Here is a 20,689-nt window from a genome sequence, read left to right as displayed (position 1 = left end):
ACTGTTACTTTTAGGGTGCCGCTAGAAAATAGAAAATGTTTGTACCTTTTGCTTCTATTTGCTCGCATCGGTTGGTGCAACAGTTACCTTCGCCCAAATTATTTGCATTGTATGGCATTTTAACACAGCACAAAAAAAGTTCGTACAAAATACGCTCCATAGATATTACCTTTATTTTGTTATCTTTCAAAGAAAACCCCCCCCCCCAAAACTACAAATGCTTACTCAAACATATATAGGGCTGTAATTTTTTTAGTTGATCCAAAACATTATTTAGTCCTTTGTCTTTGAGGTAATGAGTTCCATGCATCTGTGTGTAAGCATTAAAATCGTTAAAACATATAAGGATCTTACTGTGTAAAATATGAAATGGATTAATAACGTTTAAAAATTTGAAACAAATGACAAACGATTTATTGCGGCAACTGGCGCAGATGGTGGCGCCCTGGAGCAGATTTAAGACAGTTGCACAAACAAAGAAGAAAAAAGGTGAATGGGTTTGTGAACGAAAGAAAGGTTTTTAAATGGGTTACTTAAAACTCATCTCATATTGCATATAGCTCTATGGTCAGCCATTAACGCTATTTAAATAATACTTAAAAAAACGACTTTTCTTCGACCGACGACATTACCATATTAGCAACGGCCCGTCACTGGTCAATTCGTCATGAAATCACTTATTTTTATTCTTGGAGCTAAAATCAACGAGCGTTTGCAGCGCTCGGCCAAACAGAATCAACGATTTGTTTGAAAGTACAGTAATTCAGATTTGCCGTCCAATGGCGCTAGGGGTCGAGCGAAAATTATCAAGAGAATCTCTATTTTAATAAGATACTGACAACATTCTTAAAGCAAAATGCGATTATCCCTAAAACCAAAGGCTCTTTAATTTCTAATGAATCTTTTGACACTATCAGTCTATATTCACCAAGCAAGCAGTTTTACGCCAAACTCACCATTTACAATTACCATTTTGCATTTATACCTGTTCTTAAATCTGTACTGATTTGTGTAGTTGTGATGTAAAAGGGTTTGACTGGATTTCAGAAAAACCCGTCCAACGTTCTCGGGCGACAACTAAGACCGAATAATTGCCTGGGGCCACTACACCAACTGGTTGAACACGTAAGACGCACTACATTGTGTCGTACATGAAACAAAGGTAGTACATGAACAAAGCGGTAAGATATATTTATTTGATATTGAGTTTGCTACCAAGAAAACATAAAAAGTTGGCAGTGAAATTACACGTTAACATGTTTTTGTTTGGAGTCGTGGCGTGCTTAATATGTGGTCTAGATTTGACAGCAGGACAGGTCCAGGCTGGATACAGTGCAAGTCAGCTGTACAAAGCTGAAAAAATGTACAGTATGAGCCATTTACAAATGAACCCAACGTCCGTTCAGGTATAACATCTGTGTATAGCAAAAGCTACCTCATATTTATAACCTTTATGCTTAAAATACAGCTGGTAAAAAATCCGATCTCCAGCACAAAACTGATTCCATTTTTCGATCTTGTATTGTTGTCGTATTCACCAAGAAGTGAAATCAAACGTATAGCTGGAGTAGGAAATTTAATTGATTTTCCTGAGGTAGGAACCATGCGTACAAAGCTACTTTAAAAATATAACAGTTTTCATAAGTTTACCCCTTTAGGTGATGGCTGCTGAAACTAAAATTGTGACAGACGAAAATATTTTAAAATATCCAAACAGCGTCGGTGTTCTTCCCCCAGAAAGTCTTGATAAACAGCCTCTTTATGTGTGGTGGGTAGCTACTGGTATGTTCGGATCAGAATCAAGTTTTTTGTCTAATGAAGGGGGAATTTACTTGGTCGACATGACCAAAGAAATATGGGGTAAGTGTTATTTGACACCTTAACATTTAAAAAAATGATTTGATAACAAACGTTGATGTTCCAGCGCCAGTTGCGATATACAAAGAACCTAACGTTGGCTTTTCTCATGTCGAATGGTTTGATATGGATTTGGATAAAAAGACCGATTGTATTACAGTAAAAGGAAGCTCAAACAGTAAGTTCATTGAATGAGTTTTGGTTAAACTCTCAAAGTAACTTGAAACCTTTTTATTCAAGTGGCCCAGCTAATTTGGCTCAGACAACCAAGGGGGGAAAGTGGACAATGGACGCCTCAACCAATTTCCAACGTTACGGATGTCGGGGGAAACGATTTTCGAGTAATGCACGTACGGCGGGCTGGTTCTAGGAAACAAAAGATAATGCTTATAATCGTTGCTGGCAGAAGAAATGGCCGATTGACTGCTCATTGGGTAGACGGTAGGTAAACATAGCAAATAGTTTTGAAACAGACATAAACTTATTTACATTTTTAGATCCTGATAATGATTGGACACAAACTTCAAAAATTAAAGCAATGGACATTGCTCGAGGGACACCAGACCAACTAAGAGACTCTTACATTAGTGTGGAAATCGCTGATTTAAATGGAGATGGAATTCCAGAAGTTTTAACGTCTGTGGCCGCTGTTGCAAACACACCAGGTAAAACTCTTAGTTGGGGCGAGTGCCCTGTGCTTTCAATTCAGTGGTTCTCTACCTGAGGTACGCGTACCACTAGTGGTATACGCCGGAGCTTTTCAGGTCGTACGCAAGTAGCTTTCTATCATGCCGAATGTAAGCCAGATCAACGCGATCCATATATTCCAAGAGGGTCCGCGAGACTCGTAGTTTGCATCCCTGCTCTATATCAAACACACAATTAAGCCACTACATCGGCCAGAATTTCCCTTATATCAGTAGGAATTCTTCCCAGAATGTATTTCCGGTACAGGCGGACGTTATAACCACGGAGCAATAAAATAGCTTGAGGAAGACAAGTTTGTGTCAGGGACAATATAAAATCAGAGTAAGCCTTCCCAAAACAGTACTCAATTCCATAGTTATGCGACCCTTCTTTGTATTAGCGTTACAAATTTGATAAAATAACCTTATGTTAAGTATTAATGTTTTTCGATTGGACAGACATGTTAACTTTTTAGAAAGTGGACATGCAACAAACTCAAGTAGGCTAATTAAGTTTTTGTTTGGTAATGGAAACACTTGTGTAACATTCACAGGAAGGATCGTTTCCTTTCAAATTCCTCAGGGCGGATTTGATCCAACAAAGTTGTGGAGGCGACGAACTTTATACGAATGGCCAGTAACCGCCACTAATTACGGACTAATTTTTCCAGGACCTTCTTTTAAATTTTTTGTTTCCCGGTCGTCAAGTCGCACCACGTAAGTCATTTTATTTGTTCTGGAAAAATTCTAACGTAAATTATACGAAAACTAGTTGAATCATCAATGAATGCATTTTTCTTTGAAATTTATGTTGTAGGAAAAAGCCACACATTTTAATATCTGGAGCAAACGGAGGAAGTGTATATGTGTTGTCTCCTACATCTTGGAGTCCTAAAATTTGGACCTACTCCATTCAAACGGTACAGTTTTTTTCATAATTTTTTGCGTCAGACATGGGCCAAAACTGCAAATGTTCTGTTTGATCGAGCTAACGAGTATTTCACGTTAAAGCTCGGTGCTCGGGTGAGCACACTCGGTGCATTTGTGACGTCACAAACATTGCCAATTTCACGCCAGTTTTGTAACTTTAAGGTCCCTTACGTCATCAGCGGTGTATCAAAGCTGTACAGGTCATTTTTTTCACCATTCAAGGCAGTTTTTTCTTAAAGTCATTTTTTTGTATTTGGATACCCCTTTCGAACACTAGTTTCGCACGAATATGCAAATTTAATGTTTCGGTAAGTTTCTGCAGCTGCTCGGCTTAGCACCGAACATCAAAAACTGCAATACTCGTTTTCCCGAGTGCTCAAGTAGGCTAATTTTTAGTTTTTGGAAGATTTTTAGCAAACATTAAACAAAAGTTTCACAAAAGTTTAATGTTATAGGCCAGGGATGGACAAACGAAGCATCATGCAAATAGAATCAATCCACCCCCTGCTGTATTTCAATTAAATGCTTGATGTAAACTTCCTATATTAGAAAATGCTTTAACTATGTAGTAAACAATAAACAAACAATTGCATTCTTTAAAAAATGTGTATACTTAAAAGTTAAAATGTCATCTTTGTCCTAAAACGTAATCAATACAAAAAACGTTTAAAACGTTTTCGCCAATTTTTGCTTAAACAGATCTTTTCCTCAAAACAATCAGTCGGAATCCCATCGGCAGCGGATGTTGAAGGGGATGGAAACGTCGAAATATTTATACCGTCCGGAAAAGATATTAACGTTTACAAATACAGTAAGGCTTTTAGTTACAGTAGGATTTTTTACAGTAAGGAGTACCATTATCGATTCTTTTTCTATTTTTTCAGAACCTTCAAGCTCGGCAATACGCCTTGTATTTGGTGCTCGTTTAAAAGCATTGGTGACAGCAACCGTTTTTATTAGTAGTTACTACTTCAGTTTTTTGTGACCTATTTTGTTGCCATGGTCACACCTTCAATCCGCGAATCGTGTTATCTCATCGAAGCAAGGTTTTTATTGGGCACAATAAAACCGACGTTGGCCTACTCGCTTATACCACGTTGTAATTTGAACTTTGGTTTGCCGCGTTTTTGTTATTTTCGCCAATTGCAATTTTCCACGTTGCTTATATCTGCTGACAGTGTTGCACTTATAGCTGATAGTTTTCAACTGAGATAAGTAAAAATGTTTCAACTGTCTTTGTATTCAAGTGTTCAGCACCAGCTGATATATCACAACATGAACGAAATTTTTCATCTTATACTTCAAAAACTATATAGCAGATGTCATAAACACGGGGGTAGAAAACAAATATTGAACGGGTCCAATGAAATAAATATGTGGCCATTAGTCCGGTTTGAATAAAGTTTTATCCACAGTTGAGAATATTTTTTAGTGTCTTTTTTCCGAAGTCCACCTTTTAACTGAGGTTCTTTTAGGTATCAATATTTTTTTCTAAAAGATGGATAAATAGAAAATGTTCTATGCTTGCACAGTTTAACACCCTAAGTACCACAGGTTATCAGCTTTGTCAAACGAAAAGTCTACTAACATAAGAACTCACACCAGACAAGTTTGCTAAAAGCCGTTAGGTGGCGCAAAGAGCATTCGCGAATATTTTAAATGCAATTTGTGTAAAAATGACTCAAGTCAGACACTCGTTGAGTGCACAGCAAAATTGGAGAGAAAGCGAGCTAAGCACAAGCGGCGATAAAAAGCGCAGGGAGTGCGTTGAAAAGGCCGACCTGCCTAAGTTTAAAAATCATCAAGCGAGAAGAGTTATGGAAATTTTTAAAGGATATTGATTTTCCTGTCAAAAAAGTGGTTGGAATTGCCGAAATTAAAGGAACACAAATTGATGTTACTTGCACAAGCAGAAAAAATGTATTAGAACTGCAAGCAAGCTAGAAGTCTTAACATTAAAAACGTCCGGCTATATGAAGGTGACTACTTAAATATTGGAATTGGCTGAGTACCCATTACCTTCCCAAACGAAGCGATAGCAGAAAAAGTAACCCAACAATACGGTAAAGTAAAAAAGGCCCACAGAAAATAGAAAGAAGGGTTATTGTCGGGAATGCGTATGGCAACGATAAACAGATGTAGGAGAGATCCCGAGTTACATAAATATTGATGGGTATACGAATTTATGTCACTTACAATGGACAGCAATTCACCTGTAAATATTGCGGTGAAGTGGGACACAATCAAGCAAACTGACCCAAAAGAAGACAAGATTCCCAGAATTGCAAAGCAAAGTCAGTGACGAAGCTAAGAGCAGGAGATTGGACAACCGAACCAGATCAAGCGTTATTGGAGCCAGTTCTCAGAGAGCACGATAAGAACTGGCCAATCCTTACACCACGAGCGGGGAAAAAGACTTGGAAACTAACCAATATAACAGAAACGGATCTCAACCTGTCCCGGAAAACCCTGTAGGCCCTAATGACTATGAAACGGAATCCATTTCGCAAGGCAGCAATCCCAACAAACGAGGTCGAACAAGCCCTGTATCATTAACAAACAATAAGTCCCAAAGCTTATGTGAAACACCAATTTCTGTTTCATGCCCTGACTGCAACAAAAAAAGCTTTCTGTCTCCGGGTGCTATACACTCTCTACAAACACATACAAACAAGACTTTTTAACATCTCAAAGACCTGTTGTGACGATGATACTTGCAGTTAACTGTCCTAAATGTCAAGCGGCCATGCTTTGGAAGCCATGTTGCCGACAACTTTAACAGGAATTCAAGATGAAAGAAAATCTTCTCGAATGTGTCAGATGTGAGAGGTAATAAATTGCATGTGTGTGTAGCACTATAAACCCGATCCCAAACCTCACTATGAGTAGACAGTGTTCTAACCATTTATGTACATATATAAGTTATATAAAGTCGGAGGAATGTATTAAACCTCATACACCATCCCGATGTTCGTGTGGTTTTGAGGACAAGTGGGATATTAACCTTGGGGTTAAACGGGTTTGAACTGATTTGGTTGTCAGTATACTATACGGTGGTCTTATCATCTTGCATTTTACTGTTGCCTCGTTTAAAATTTTTGGGATCCGTGATAAAAAAAACTCAATTTGCACTTACACAGGAAACCCATGTTTACACAGGGACGAAAAACTTTGGCAACTGAAGTGGGGTGGGGAAATCATTTGGTCACATGGCACGAATCGAATCAAGGGAGTGGCTATATTGTTTTCGAAAAAATTATCACATTAAAAAACTAAGATGAATATATTCATACTGATGGGATCAGCCCTGAAGCGTCGATGCAGGCAAAGCCTGGCGCACTATGATTAAATAATTGATTCACATTTAAAAACAGGTTTCATGGCTAATCCCGACGGGAGGTTTTTGATCGTAAATCCGACAATCGCCGACAAGAAATTAACTTTAGCAACTAATGATAACCCTGAATTTGTTGACAAATTCTTCGCTGACCTACTAACCTTCGGGGACGGCGATATGGTCCTGGAAGAGGACTTTAACAGAATTTTTGAATGAGGATTTAGATACAAGCCCTGGCGCCCCGCACACAAACAAACATTCCGGGCCACTGTGCAGGCTCACATGGACGCACTTGAGTTAAATGACGCCTTCCGCCTATATTTTTTTCTGGTTTCCGAATCTCTTTTAAACAAAGTGCCAAAAAAGTGGTTTCGATTGAATTGAGTGCGAGAATAAAAAAGGAAATCACTTCTTGCCAGAATGAACCGCAGCGAAATATAGAAGCACTCGAGGACAAAATAAATCGAACCGGTTGATCCAAATGCTGCAGTAAAATTAACACATTTAAAAAGTATTTTTGGATCAACAATCAATATTTTGCGAAGCTTCGGACTATACTGAGGAAATTGGTCATTTTAGACAGAGTCAGACTCAAGGGATTTTGGCCCCTAATAACAAAACCTCAGAAAGATCACTTATTAACGACTAATTATCGACTCATTTAGTTATTAAACACCGATTACAAAATTATGTCCCAAACAGCAGAATTAGAACTTATATACAACCCTTGATTAATCCACATCAACTTTATGAAGGGTAGGTAGGCCTACATAGCCTATATAGGCGATAATCTATGTATCCTTTTTGATATTATAGATTCCTGCGATTTTTTTGAAAAACACTGTAAGATGGCACATTGATTTTCCTTAGCGGCGCCCAAACTGACTTTGATCGGGTGTTTCTTGTACTTAAAAATGTTTGGGGAGATGTCCGGTTGTAAGGTTAACATGGAAAATCCCTTGCATTTTTATAGGCCCAAAGCGAACAAAAACCTTACGCTGATATAGGATTAGCTTGGCCAAACACGTCGTTTCGATATCGGGGTATTCAAATCCCTATTAAAAAAAGGAAAGAATTGTTTTCTCTAAATTTTGGAAATATGGTTGGTAAAATCAGCGCGATTTTAAACATATGGTTGTCTCGCGGCATAACTATTTTGGGACGCTTTGAAAAATCTTGTTATCCTAACGCTAATTTACAAAATTAGTGTCTTGCCAATAACCCTGCCGAACATATTTTTACGCAAACCTTGTTAATTATTCCAGTTTGTTTGGGACTCGAGGTGGGAAAGAATAAAACGTACCACTCTTATCGCGAACGTTGGTATTGGCGGTGCAAATTTGTTGGATGTCGAGTCCTAAATTTCATCCTTAAATCTTAAATGGTTTTGAAAACTTCTTGACGTCGACTATAAAGCCCTTTGAAAACACTTAGAAAAAAATGCATTATCCTTAATGGAACTAGAGTCGTGGATTTGAGGCAACTTAGCCTACCAACATCCTCGAAACAATGTGTACAAATTATCCCCCTACAGACGGTTAGAATCAGGGAGTCGAACCGCTTGTCATATGGGTTCAGGTTCGGTTCGGGTTCACTTGGTTTTGTTTTTAAGGGTTCGGGTTCGGTTCAGGTTTTTAAAAATGTATATTTTCGGGTTCGGGTTTTGGCAAATTACCCGGTCCGAACCGGTTTGCGGTTTTTAAACCGGTTCAAATTTTTATTCGTTTCATTTTAATTCTACCCATCATATACCTGGTCTTATCAAACTCCAAAAGAATTTTGCCCCTGCACCGTTAATTTTGGCACGCGCTATAAGTGTTATCTCGCGTATTCTTCAGTGCGCTGTTTTGAGAAAAAAGCACAAAATATCAAACAGACTGCATTTTTTACTGGTTCAAGTCCGGTTCGGGTCCAACGCCAAACAAAATATGGGGTTCAACTCCGGTTCGGGTTTTTAGAAAATCGTAATTAGCGGTTCGGGTCGGGTTTAATGAAATTAACCGCTCAAACCGGTTCGCGGGTTCGAGTTCAGTTCCGGTTCGACTCCCTGGTTAGAATGATAATTATAACCATTAGAAGTATTACTTATTTATGTCATTCAGCCAAACCCCACACTAGAGATTACTGTGTGTTTCAAAAACCGTCACAAATTAAAAACATTTTATTTAAAGTCTCTAATCGATGCGGAAATACTCGATTATTGTGATTTACCTAAGACCGATCGAAGGGGAATATTATCAATACGAACAATTGGCAGATAAATTCACCCCGAAAAACAATGACATTAAAGTTTTCATTAAAATTGTTGCCGCCTTGCCTCCCGAATGGGATAAAATACCGATGACCTTTCCAAAATAACTTAGATATAGTTGATAAATGCCTAGAAATATGTGTAAAACAAAATAAAACAATATGTATCGGTCCGTTCAGAAAAGCAACAAAAATGGAAACGGGACTTAGGAATCTCACCACATACCACCCCTTTGTAAAAGCTGCACTCAAAAGTCGATAACTTCATAATTGAAACCAAATAACGTTCTTTTTGAATAAAACTAAGCCTTCGTTCCATTGTAACAAACGAAGCACACCACTCCTTTGAAAAACCGACTCCGACCAATGTGTTTTGTGTCTACATGCCCCCGAAACTGTATCGCGTTATTTTATCTTTGCCAACATGTTAAAAGTATCTGGGAATATTTAACGTCTTGGATTTCAGCAAAACTTTTAATTTCCTCGCAAGTCAATCCTGTAACTCGATATTTGGATCCAACCTTGATGATGATTTGTTGAATTGTTTACTGCTATGTGCGCGTTTTTTTCTTTTTCGTTTTAAGTATGCACGGACATTGTCCTCGCTTATTTTATTGCTTAAGACGGTTAAAAACTCAGAATATGTAAGTTCATTGAACGCTAATACACTCCCGACCTTTAAAGTAATGTGGGCTTCCCTTTAGTCCAGTGGTTCTCAAACTTTCACATTATTTTTTCAAGACGGTCCCTTTGCCATTATGTCAAGGGCTCGCAGTCCTAAGCCTGAATGTTTATTTTATCAAAACGAAAGTTAATTTGCAGAATTTTAGCTAGTTATACAAAATTGCAGACAGTTTGTGACTTCACAGACATTACAAAAAAACATTACGATTGTGCGCAAACAATTGCATAAAGGACCGCGGACCCCAGTTTGAGAACCGCTGCTTGAGTCCTAATACTTGTCGCTATCTTTTATGCTCAACCCAGTCTAACTGTTAATTTAAATAACTTTCCTTTTCACGGTATCTATCAGTATTTATTTTTCTGTTGTTGTGTTAGTAGCTCTACCTTTCTCAAGTCGGATTTAGTTCACCGCTACGAAGAGTTTCAACAATCACACTTAACTTACGTGATCACCATCAGTGTTGCCAATTTAGTATTTTTACTGCTATGTAACGTTTTCTGTCGCGTATTCCCCTGTTTTCACGCAAACGTCACACAATGTGGCTCAATAAAAAACGCGGACACCATAAAGGAACGACAATTCGTTTTAATGGTATGGTCAATTCCGGTTTTTCTGCACAAGAAAAACGAAAGCATATAAAGCATGAATCACAATATAACACGCAATAAAGTAAACATACCGACTGTTTGGCCACAGGGGTTTTGGTATTAAATGATGCTTTAAAGGCCGAACAAATCCTGCACAAACAACCAAACATTTACTAGAACAAAACTTCACATTACAGTACAAAGCCAAACTTACCAGCAAAATGATTCACAAATGCAGCTTTATCAAACTCAGCAATTTATGTATACTTTCTAGCTGCTAAATAAAGGTATCAGAGTTTAGATTGATGGCTTCAATTCAAATTATGCCTGTCAGCAGTTCACAAACGTACACCACGAGGCAAGCTACAAATGATTGCAACATACACAGTACACAGGCAATTGACGTCACGCATTGGAACATTAATTGTCACGCAATGGAACACTAACTGTTGCGTCACAGGACAATTGTTATACGTTTGCTGGACAAAGTTATATTTACAGCAGTTGACAAAAACGACGTAACAGCTAGAAGTACCTTTTTCATTATGTTACATTAGTGACAATTGTGTTTATGTTGTTGTTGCGCTGTCTTTTAATTAGTAGAGGGCGTGACGTGCGGCCAGAGCACAGCAGGGGCGATCGCTTATATTCCTAGAACGGTTCTTAACGCGCATTTTTTTTTTCTTCACGGGGTTCGAACCCAGGACCAGGGGCGGCTCGTGCTAGGGTGCTGCAGCACCCCCTAGATATTTTCACCTTGTATTCCTACCACAACAATACAGATAACTTTCATGATACTTATTTTTTTATTCCTAAGTATAATTTTCGCCTTGATCGGCATTTTTTTCATTAAAAAAAATATGGCATTAATACGTTATCTATGATGGAACTGCAGCTCCAGTTTCATGACGAATCGTGACGTTTTGCACTTGGAAAAGCTACGTGCCGGGCGAAATAGGCGACTGGGTGCTGCGGCTCGCGCAGCTCCACTAATCACGCAGCGTGTGAACCAGAGGTGGGCGGATCGGGAAATTTGAGATCCGAAATCCGATCCTGAATTGTGATTTTCCGCTCCGATCCTGATCCAAAATTTTTGAGCAACAATAAGATCCGATCCGAAAAATTTCTAATTTTATTAGAACTGTATAGTTCACTACAAAAATTATCTAAATGTAACATCTAGCCTGAAACAACAAAGAAATATTAACATCTCACAACATAAAAGAAACATAACCTCCATTGAAGTATGCAACTTCTTAGTCATCAAATTTTCACCTTCTATAACGGCGTATAACGCGTCCCAATTACTCCCTTGTTGCACGTTACTGTTTACGGTAGGCCTACTATGCCATGTGATAACCAGATTTTACAACAACACAAAAAACGCAGTGCACAACTGCACACGGCACACAGCAAATATGTTCAATTCAAGTTTCTATTTATATTGCCTTCGACGGTTACTTGAATACTTGCCCCATACAATTTCACAAATATTATATTATTTTCCCTGAGTATGTTGTACAAAAAACTGGATTGGATAATCCGGATCCTGATTCGGCAGCTGTAAAGTAGTATCCGGATCCGATATCCGTCAAAAAACGAAGATCCTGCCGGATCACGATCCGGTATCCGGATCCATGCCCAACTCTGGTGTGAACCAGCCGCTGTAGTTGTGTTGTCTGTTCCGGGTCTATATTGTGCTCCAAAACCAAACCCGTTTGCTATATTCTAAGTTCGACAGTGAGTACAGTTAAACAATTTTTTTGCCATGTTTTAATTTATTTGTTTGAAGGTTAGTCGTGAATTTTTAAGATGACTGTAGGTGGGCTTCAGTTTTTGCAGTTATTATTGAATTAGAAAGTGTATCTACCACATTGAAAACGAAATCACTTTGAAAAGTCACGATTAACCTTTATAATAAAAACCTGAATAAAAAGTTAAGAAAACTGGGATGAACATCTTCTATTCCAAATATGTCATGCAGGAATAAGCAACCACAAGAACTACTCACACTGTGAAGTTAAATGCCTCACTGAAATTCAGGCAATATTAAATGCAGAACAAACAATTGCACAAGCAACAGGAATTTTGAAGTACCTTAGTGATGACAACACAAGCAACAGGAATTTTGAAATACCTCAGTGATGACAATTTCAAGTTTTGGTTTCTTTACACACCATGTGGACAGTATTTGCAACCAAGTGCAGTCTTGTGTATTGATATAATGGACATGTTATGTTTCTTTAAACAGTAGCTGCTAAATTGCTTCACAGGAAATGTTTCTTAAGAATGAACATTCTATAGGGGAGATAGTAGTGACCACCAAACATATCCTGTTGTTAGAAAAGTTACTGAAACTTTTAAAGGAAAAGCCAGTTAGCCAGCAATTTCCATGAGTCTCTCAAAGGCAAAACATTTCTTGAAAAGGATGTCAACACTGAAAAGGATGCAAACTTTTCTAAGGAACACCATTATTTCCAAAAAGACTTGCACTTGCAGTGATAGCACTAAAAAGAAAAAAAAACAGTTTCTTGGTTGTCGTTTGGAAATCAAGGAAGAAGCTATCAATTATTTTGCTTAAACTATAGCTTTATGATTCATTTTGGTTGAAAAATAGAAGCACAAGGTTTAATATGTTTTAAATTTAAGTGAGAGAGTTGTAATTTTCAAAGCTTGCAGAGTTTTGTACCTCAAAAAGATATATATAAGCTATTTGCCACCAAATAAAGCAGCAAGTTTAGCAGTTAAGAAACTTACAAACAATTAATAGTTGTACACAAAAATTAAGAAAAGTTGTTGAATAAACAAGTTCTGACACAAATGTAATGTGGTTGTTGAATTTGTCAGTTATGATACAAATAAAAAGCTTTATGGCTATTTTTTGTGTGGCAATTATAATCTGTGACGTGTAATGGAATATGTTGAAAATGCTGACTGTGGCTATATGGTACTTAAATGATACATGACCATATTAATGACTGAATAGCAAGGGTGTTGGTTAGTAGGTCATTGTTATAACCAGTTTTACTTAAATGTTGTCCAATTGAAATACTTCGACCTTTTTCGACTCATTTATTAATATTTTTTTTCTATATACTGTTGTTGTGTTTCACCGTATTTACAACCGTTTTGTTTCGAGTCTGTGTCACGTGTGTTTTTGTGCCACATTATTACTACATGTTATTGAGTTTGGCCCGTCGCTGTGCAAGTAAACAAAATTCCCCAATGATACCGTCTGCTGTTTACACCCGTGTACATTATTGCGTAACAACCATTACGTCACAATGGAGTTGCTAATTAAGATTTGTATTACTTGTTTTTCTGCACAAAACAATGACTAGAAAACTAGAAATGTGGCTTTTCTATATATTGCCAACTTGTATTTGTCCAATAAAGGCTAAAAATTGGAGCACCACCCCCAGAAATTTTAGGCACGAGCCGCCACTGCCCAGGACTCTCCCGGGGACGAATCCCGATCAGGGTTTTTTATGTCTGTATATGGGTCAGGCGCTCCGGACCATTCGGCCAAGTTCCTGCCCTCTCAACGCGCATTTCCTCGCGCTCAACAACTCCAAAGGCACCAAGAGTCAAACTAACGAGTTCTTTTATAAAGGCAATATGGACAGAGGTGGTGCTCAAGGGTTCAGCAGCAAGACGAGCACAAAGGCAAAAACGGTATCTGCAAATATGCACTAATTTAGTTAAGGAAACAGACGAGGAACTATCAGTACAGTTGACTCTTATCGAACTATTAGGACCAAGAGTCACGAGACTTTAAGCAACAAAGCTTACCGGAATAATACAGTCATTTACAGCAACAGCACGCTGGCTGACGACGGTGGAATCCATGGTCCAGAAATGCACAAATTACACATTCGACGACCGGCAACAGTTCAGTTAGCATAAATTTCCGATTCGTTACCGAAGAAACAAACGTATCCGGTCAATTAAATAAAGCATACTGCCTCTATAACACCCAGTCGCTAATAAACACGAGGCAGTCACGCTTGCAAGACGTTACTTCAGTAAAACAATGCCAAGGTTGTGACATCATAAGCACCGATTGAGTGATAGATAATGTCACCAGGTTGCACCAAAGTCTATCTATCAAACACAAGTTGTCGCACGAGAATTCATGGAGCGTGAAATGGGGCGACTTTGCACGCTTTTAACAACGCAAAGGATAGGGTTTTTGGTGTTTTTTTCAATAAACTGCCTTAACGACTAAATATTTTTTATTTCTAAATTGTCTTGCTAACAAAAAAATTTTTGCGTGACGTAAAAATGACGTCATTGGTTGCTAGGCAACGCGCATTGTTTGCAGGAAAGCAGTTTTATTGGCACTAGTTTGTCAAAAAATGTTTTTCTGCATCGTTTTCTAGCAAATTTGTGAAAGTAATCTTTATGATAAGTAATTGTGATAATAAAATGTAGTAAATATAAATGGTCCTGGCCGTTTTTAGTAATAAAAAATGTTGACTGTACAGATATTTGAAAAACTTAGAAATATTAAGTGTTAACCGAAGCAGTTTGTTTATCAAAGATATACTTTTTAAAGTCTTTGTTTGGGTTATACTTATTTTTTTGCTGCTGGAAAAAGTGCAAGCCTACAGAAATTTGCAATACATTTAAAAGTTCTATGATAAGATGAACTAAGTGTGTGTATATAAACTTGCAGCTTAAAATAAAATTATACCAATATAATGAAGAAACTGGTGGATGGCTGGGCTTTTAAATGAACAAGCCATTCATTTCAAAGTATCTTTACTGAAGAAGAATTATCTAGTGTCCCATCACACCAAACCAATGTAAGAAGTTGCTGTTTGGCATGGCTCCTGGCTTGCAATACCAACAACAGGCATATAGACTCAGAAAATGGAAAACATAAATGCCAATGTTTTATTTTGCAACAACTTTGAATAAAACAGACACAATTAATGACATAAAATAGTAATGCATAACAAGATGGAAAGGCAAATAACATTCATTGATTTAAATGTAATTTTGTGACATTTAGTAGGCTGACACAGGATCTATTGGACTTCATGTAACTACTGTGTTTGAGTTTATGAAGCTTCAAAAAAACATGTCATACTGTGCTGTGTGTCTCTTAAGTTTTGACTTTTTTGATTTTATTGAATCACCAATATTGAAAATTGCTAATAATTCTTGCATGTTATTTTATGCCCTTAATGAATTTTTTTGGATTTTTTTGTGATATCCTCACACAACATGTATTGTGGGAAGTATCAGCTGAAACTGAAATAAATGAAAAAAGTGCCACTTTGGATGCAAAATTTCCCACGATACTTTTTATGTTGTACAGGTGAATAGATTTAAGAAGATTTAACAATTTTGTTGATATTGGTTGTTTCATGCATCAATGTTAGTTGTATTTGTTTATATTGCATTTTTTCTTGTGGTTGTGTTGCATATGACAGTACACATATTCAACATGGTATATAGTCCTTAATTGATGCAATAAATATTTTTATCACTAAAAGTGTCAAATATCTTTCAAAAAAATTAAAAACAGAGGGAAAGATTGTACAACACCTTTAAAGGTACTGCCAAAACCTTTCAAAATTCAGTATATGCTAAAAGCGTCAAAATCCAGTAAATGAACGATGACGTCACTATTACGTCATGACTTTTCTGACCTTGGAGGAACATAGTCGAACTATTTATTCCAATTTTAGATGAATATACATCACAACTTTTGTATCTTTCGGGACTTAAGTAGGCTACATGTATATCTACTGGAAAATTTAACCGCTAAAGCCTGATTTAAACTCTATTTCATGTTCATCAGTTCCATTTAAACATTATAAGTTGAGCGTAGTTATATTTTTATTCAAAATTTTGCAGAAATTGCAAAATCAAACACCGCAAAAGTATCCAAATTAATCATTTTATAAATCGGCCCCATAAGGCGCAATGCAAAATTCGCGCTAATTTCGCCCCATTTTCATCCCCACAACTTGTGTTTTCTATGGCGTGCGACAACTTGTGTTTTCTATGGATTTTGGGTTGCACAACATTGCGCCATACAAGTGAGTTAAGGCTACTGGCGGGAAACATAGAAAACTTAATAATTTGTACAACGTCGATGTAACAGTTGCTGCAATAATTGAGGTTGCAAAAATGATAAGTTTAATTAGGAACAATAGTAAGCAGCTATCATAGACTAATAAAAACTTCTAACTTAATTTAGGTACAATTCACAAATAAAAAATAATAATTTGTTACTGCCGCTCCGAACATTTGTCCAGTCCGTCTCAGACTAATGGAATTTCATTGAGACCATATTTTACTGCAAATCACGTTCTGAATAATGCAACCAACTGCAAGGTCCCAAATCGCATGCATGAATATGTCGTGATCAATTAAAACAGCTTTTGTTTCAAAAATCCAAGTCAACATTAAAGATTTCCCATGCTTACGTGCTTAGGACCTTAAGCACGTTTACCTTAAGTTAAGGTTAACGATGTGTTTTTAGAAACGTTTTTTTGTGACAACTGTCCTTTGTCCGGTTTTGATCATACGGAAACATGCGGTATTTTGTACCACTGCTTTGACAACTTAAAGTGCAGTATCTGTCGTTTGTATCAGGGGTCGGAAACCTTTTTAGGTGAGAGAGCCAATAAAGTCACAAAATTGAAACTGTATTTGCCTAAAAACCATACACAATAAATGTTTATACCCCCTCTACAACAGCTCCCAGCAGGCACCGCGACGTCGAAATGAAGTTAATATATGGTTCGGACCAGACGTCGATTGCACCAAGATTTTTTGGTCGAAAATGCAACAAATTTTAGGAATTTCGACGTCTAACAACGGCGTTGATTTGTCGACTTCACTAACTTTAAAATCCCGTTGATTCCTGACGTCTTTTTGTTTTACATATTTAGGTCGAATATGCAACAAATTTTAGGTATTTCGACGTCTAACAACGACGTTGTTTTGACGACTTTCACTAACGTTAAAATCCCGTTGATTCCTGACATCTTTTTACATTACATATTTAGGTCGAATATGCAACAAATTTTAGGAATTTTGACGTCTAACAATGACGTTGATTTGACGAGTTTTGTTGACGTAATTTTCGGGCCTATTACTGACGTCTTTTTTGTTGTATATTTACGTCGAAACTGCAACAAATTTTCTTCCACTTTGACGTCTAACAACGACCCTAACGTAACTAAACTATCCTCCAATTACCTGCACAATACACAAAAGTTAAACCGAATAAAGAATTTATTACAAGAAAAACTACCAAAAATCACAATAAGAAATTGTAGTTGTCCGGGGACGTTCGGGATTTTCCATGTTTGAGATAATTCCCAAGTTAATGAACCAGAGTTGCTTGTTGCTTCTTGCACGAACTCTTTCTCTCTGTGTAAGAAAAATCATTAATTAAAAATATGTTGCATTGGAAAAAGTGCATTTCTCTTGTAGGCTATTCGTACAAACTCCATTTGTCATACATTTAGAAATACAATTTCAACATAATTAATTGCTTCCACAAGAAGAATCGTATCAGACCATGTACATGTGTATTCTACTTGCAACATTTAAACCAACTTTCTCGAATCACATGAGAAAAAAACGGTTAGACTTTAAAACAATAGGCCACTTTTGGTAAAGATCCTCATAATAGTGATACAAATAATTTACCTTGCACAACTTTAACGAGATGAGATGAGTCAATGCGAGCTTGTATTAAATCCCTTTCAATAGTCCCACGCTCATTGTTGACATGAAACATTACATGTTTACTTTGGTTCTTCTTTGTCGTCAGATACTGAAAAACTCGAAGAATCCTATAAAGCCTGACAGCCTGTAATATGCAGCCATACTCATGTCCGTCTTTTCGTAACACTGCTAAACTTGCGTAGATTCGACCAAAATGACAAACACGCCCTTTGCGCTTATTGGATCCCGTGGTCACATGACCCTTGCGCGGGAGAACAAAACTAAAAAGGCGCGAAAGCATTAGTGCAAAATCGAATTTATTAAAACTGACATCAAAGTGACTAACAGCGGGAGTTCGAACGCCCAGTCCGATAACGTACCATTGTTTGGATCCCATGGGAGAGGGATATCACGAGACGTATGAAACTACAGGCATATGAGCCTGATCGACAAAAGGAGCGTCGGTATTTTTTTGGTTACCATTACAATCTTCTTCAAGAATTAATTTGGCTAAAATAAAACGTCAATGACTATGTTTTTCAATCACGCTTTAATATTATACATCGATATTTTTTTTGTCAAATCAGCGTGTGAAAATTGGCAACATGTAGTAAGAGTTACTCAAAAATTGTGTGCTTTCTTCTTTTCTTCATATGTGGATATAATTGAAACTTTTTAGTTGAAACGTAGTTATACATGCTTTAAATTACAATGACGATGACAAGTAGGCTACACATGAAAAGTTCAACATAAAATCTTTTAAAATATGCTATCAGATTGATATTCAAAATGGTTTAAATTTCGACGTTAAAATGTGGTTAATTGTTTTGTTGAGTAACTGCCCTTTCGTTCGCAACATTTAATCTACTTTGTTTTAACGTTCCCTGATACATATAATTTCAACGTGGAAAGAAAGACGTCGCAATTCAATCCAAATTACGACAAAGTTGCAAAGGCACTAAATTGCGACGTCGAATATTAACGACAAATTCAACGTTTCCTTAACGTTCGAAACATGTCGTAAAATCGACGTTCAGAAATGGTTATAACTTTTAATTTTTACTTGCTTTTTGGCCTGTTCTGAACGTTGAAATGTGGTTAATTATTAATCCAACAAATGCCTTTACTTCTTCGACGCTTAATCGACTTCATTTTAACATGAATAAATGTACATAATTTCAACGTGAAAAGAAAGACGTCGAAATTCAATCCAAATTAAGACAAAGTTACGAAGACACTAAATTACGACGTCGAATTTTCACGACAAAATCAACGTTTCTTTAACGTGTCTAATTTGTCAAAAAATCGACGTTTATTAATGGTTTTGACGTTTTAGTTTTACTTTGGTTTGGTTTTTGGTCGGATTTCAACGTTGAAATGTGGTCGATTTTTAAACCAACAAACGTAGTTTCATCGACGACGTTTAGGCGACTTCATTTCAACGTCGACAAATGCACATAATTTCAACGTGAAAAGAAAGACGTCGAAATTCAATCCAAATTAAGACAAAGTTACGAAGACACTAAATTACGACGTCGAATTTTCACGACAAAATCAACGTTTCTTTAACGTGTCTAATTTGTCAAAAAATCGACGTTTATTAATGGTTTTGACGTTTTAGTTTTACTTTGGTTTGGTTTTTGGTCGGATTTCAACGTTGAAATGTGGTCGATTATTAAACCAACAAACGTAGTTTCATCAACGACGTTTAGGCGACTTCATTTCAACGTCGACAAATGCACATAATTTCAACGTGAAAAGAAAGACGTCGAAATTCAATCCAAATTAAGACAAAGTTACGAAGACACTAAATTACGACGTCGAATTTTCACGACAAAATCAACGTTTCTTTAACGTGTCTAATTTGTCAAAAAATCGACGTTTATTAATGGTTTTGACGTTTTAGTTTTACTTTGGTTTGGTTTTTGGTCGGATTTCAACGTTGAAATGTGGTCGATTATTAAACCAACAAACGTAGTTTCATCAACGACGTTTAGGCGACTTTATTTCAACGTCGACAAATGCACATAATTTCAACGTGAAAAGAAAGACGTTGAAATTAAATCCAAATTACGACAAAGTTGCGAAGATACTAAATTACGACGTCGAATAAACGTGAAAAATTCAACGTTACTTAAACGTGCCTGATATGCCACTAAATTAACGTCGAATACCGGTTGTTTTGGGACCTTTAAGATTTTGACTAATTTTCGACCTTAATTTGATGTCATTTCGACGTCCTATTTTTTCACAATGGTCGATTTTTGTCAGAAAGACGGAATTTCGACGTGAAATTGACGTTTATACTACGCCCGGTGCCCGCTGGGAGGGGTCTCCAACACGCGGCTCGCCGTCCAGATGTGGCCCGAAAGGCAATTTTGAGGCCTTCTGCGTAATTTGCTATTGAAAAAAAAGTTTTTGTTTTGTTTTACTCACCAGTCGAGTGTTCAACAAGCGAAAATTAATGAAGCTTTAACCCACACTCATATAACACTATACCCTACAATGCTACAAATAACAAATTCAATTATTTTTTACATTATTATCATGATGAAATAAAAATTTGATCATCAAAGCAATAATTTTCAAAGCATTTTTTCGATTGGTGTAGGCTAGCGTCTTTAAAAGCATTTTGACATCCAAGTCCGCATATGGTCCGCGG

The 20,689-nt window shown here is 37.0% G+C and overlaps 1 protein-coding gene and 1 long non-coding RNA gene across 2 annotated transcripts; one reads left to right on the top strand and one right to left on the bottom strand.

Moving 5' to 3' along the window:
- Positions 1-1,125: 1,125 nt before the first annotated feature.
- Positions 1,126-4,770, top strand: LOC145238470 (uncharacterized). The gene is made up of 10 exons (XM_080101663.1): positions 1,126-1,406; positions 1,469-1,594; positions 1,659-1,860; positions 1,925-2,035; positions 2,098-2,298; positions 2,355-2,522; positions 3,098-3,260; positions 3,361-3,463; positions 4,173-4,284; positions 4,358-4,770. The coding sequence occupies exons 1-10, from the start codon at positions 1,170-1,172 to the stop codon at positions 4,456-4,458; spliced, it is 1,524 nt and encodes a 507-aa protein (XP_079957789.1). The 5' UTR covers positions 1,126-1,169; the 3' UTR covers positions 4,459-4,770.
- Positions 4,771-17,571: 12,801 nt separating this feature from the next.
- Positions 17,572-18,302, bottom strand: LOC145239597 (uncharacterized). The gene is made up of 2 exons (XR_013862343.1): positions 18,010-18,302; positions 17,572-17,727 (listed from the first exon to the last, which is right to left on the bottom strand). It is a non-coding gene; the product is annotated as an uncharacterized LOC145239597 (long non-coding RNA).
- Between the last annotated feature and the right edge of the window lie 2,387 nt (positions 18,303-20,689).

The sequence above is a fragment of the Phallusia mammillata genome, chromosome 7 (assembly GCF_965637545.1).
Source record: "Phallusia mammillata chromosome 7, kaPhaMamm4.hap1.1, whole genome shotgun sequence".
Classification (NCBI taxonomy): Eukaryota; Metazoa; Chordata; class Ascidiacea; order Phlebobranchia; family Ascidiidae; genus Phallusia; species Phallusia mammillata.
The sequence above is the reverse complement of the archived record's forward strand: the minus strand, read 5'-3'. Positions and strand labels throughout refer to the sequence as shown.

Bases quoted from the DNA above. Each gene is read 5' to 3' on its own strand.
- LOC145238470 (XM_080101663.1), top strand. From the start codon at position 1,170: ATGAACAAAGCGGTAAGATATATTTATTTGATATTGAGTTTGCTACCA. The intron at 3,261-3,360 runs GTAAGTCATTTT...TTTATGTTGTAG, and splicing joins CGGTCGTCAAGTCGCACCAC to GAAAAAGCCACACATTTTAA. The intron at 4,285-4,357 runs GTAAGGCTTTTA...CTATTTTTTCAG, and splicing joins TATTAACGTTTACAAATACA to AACCTTCAAGCTCGGCAATA.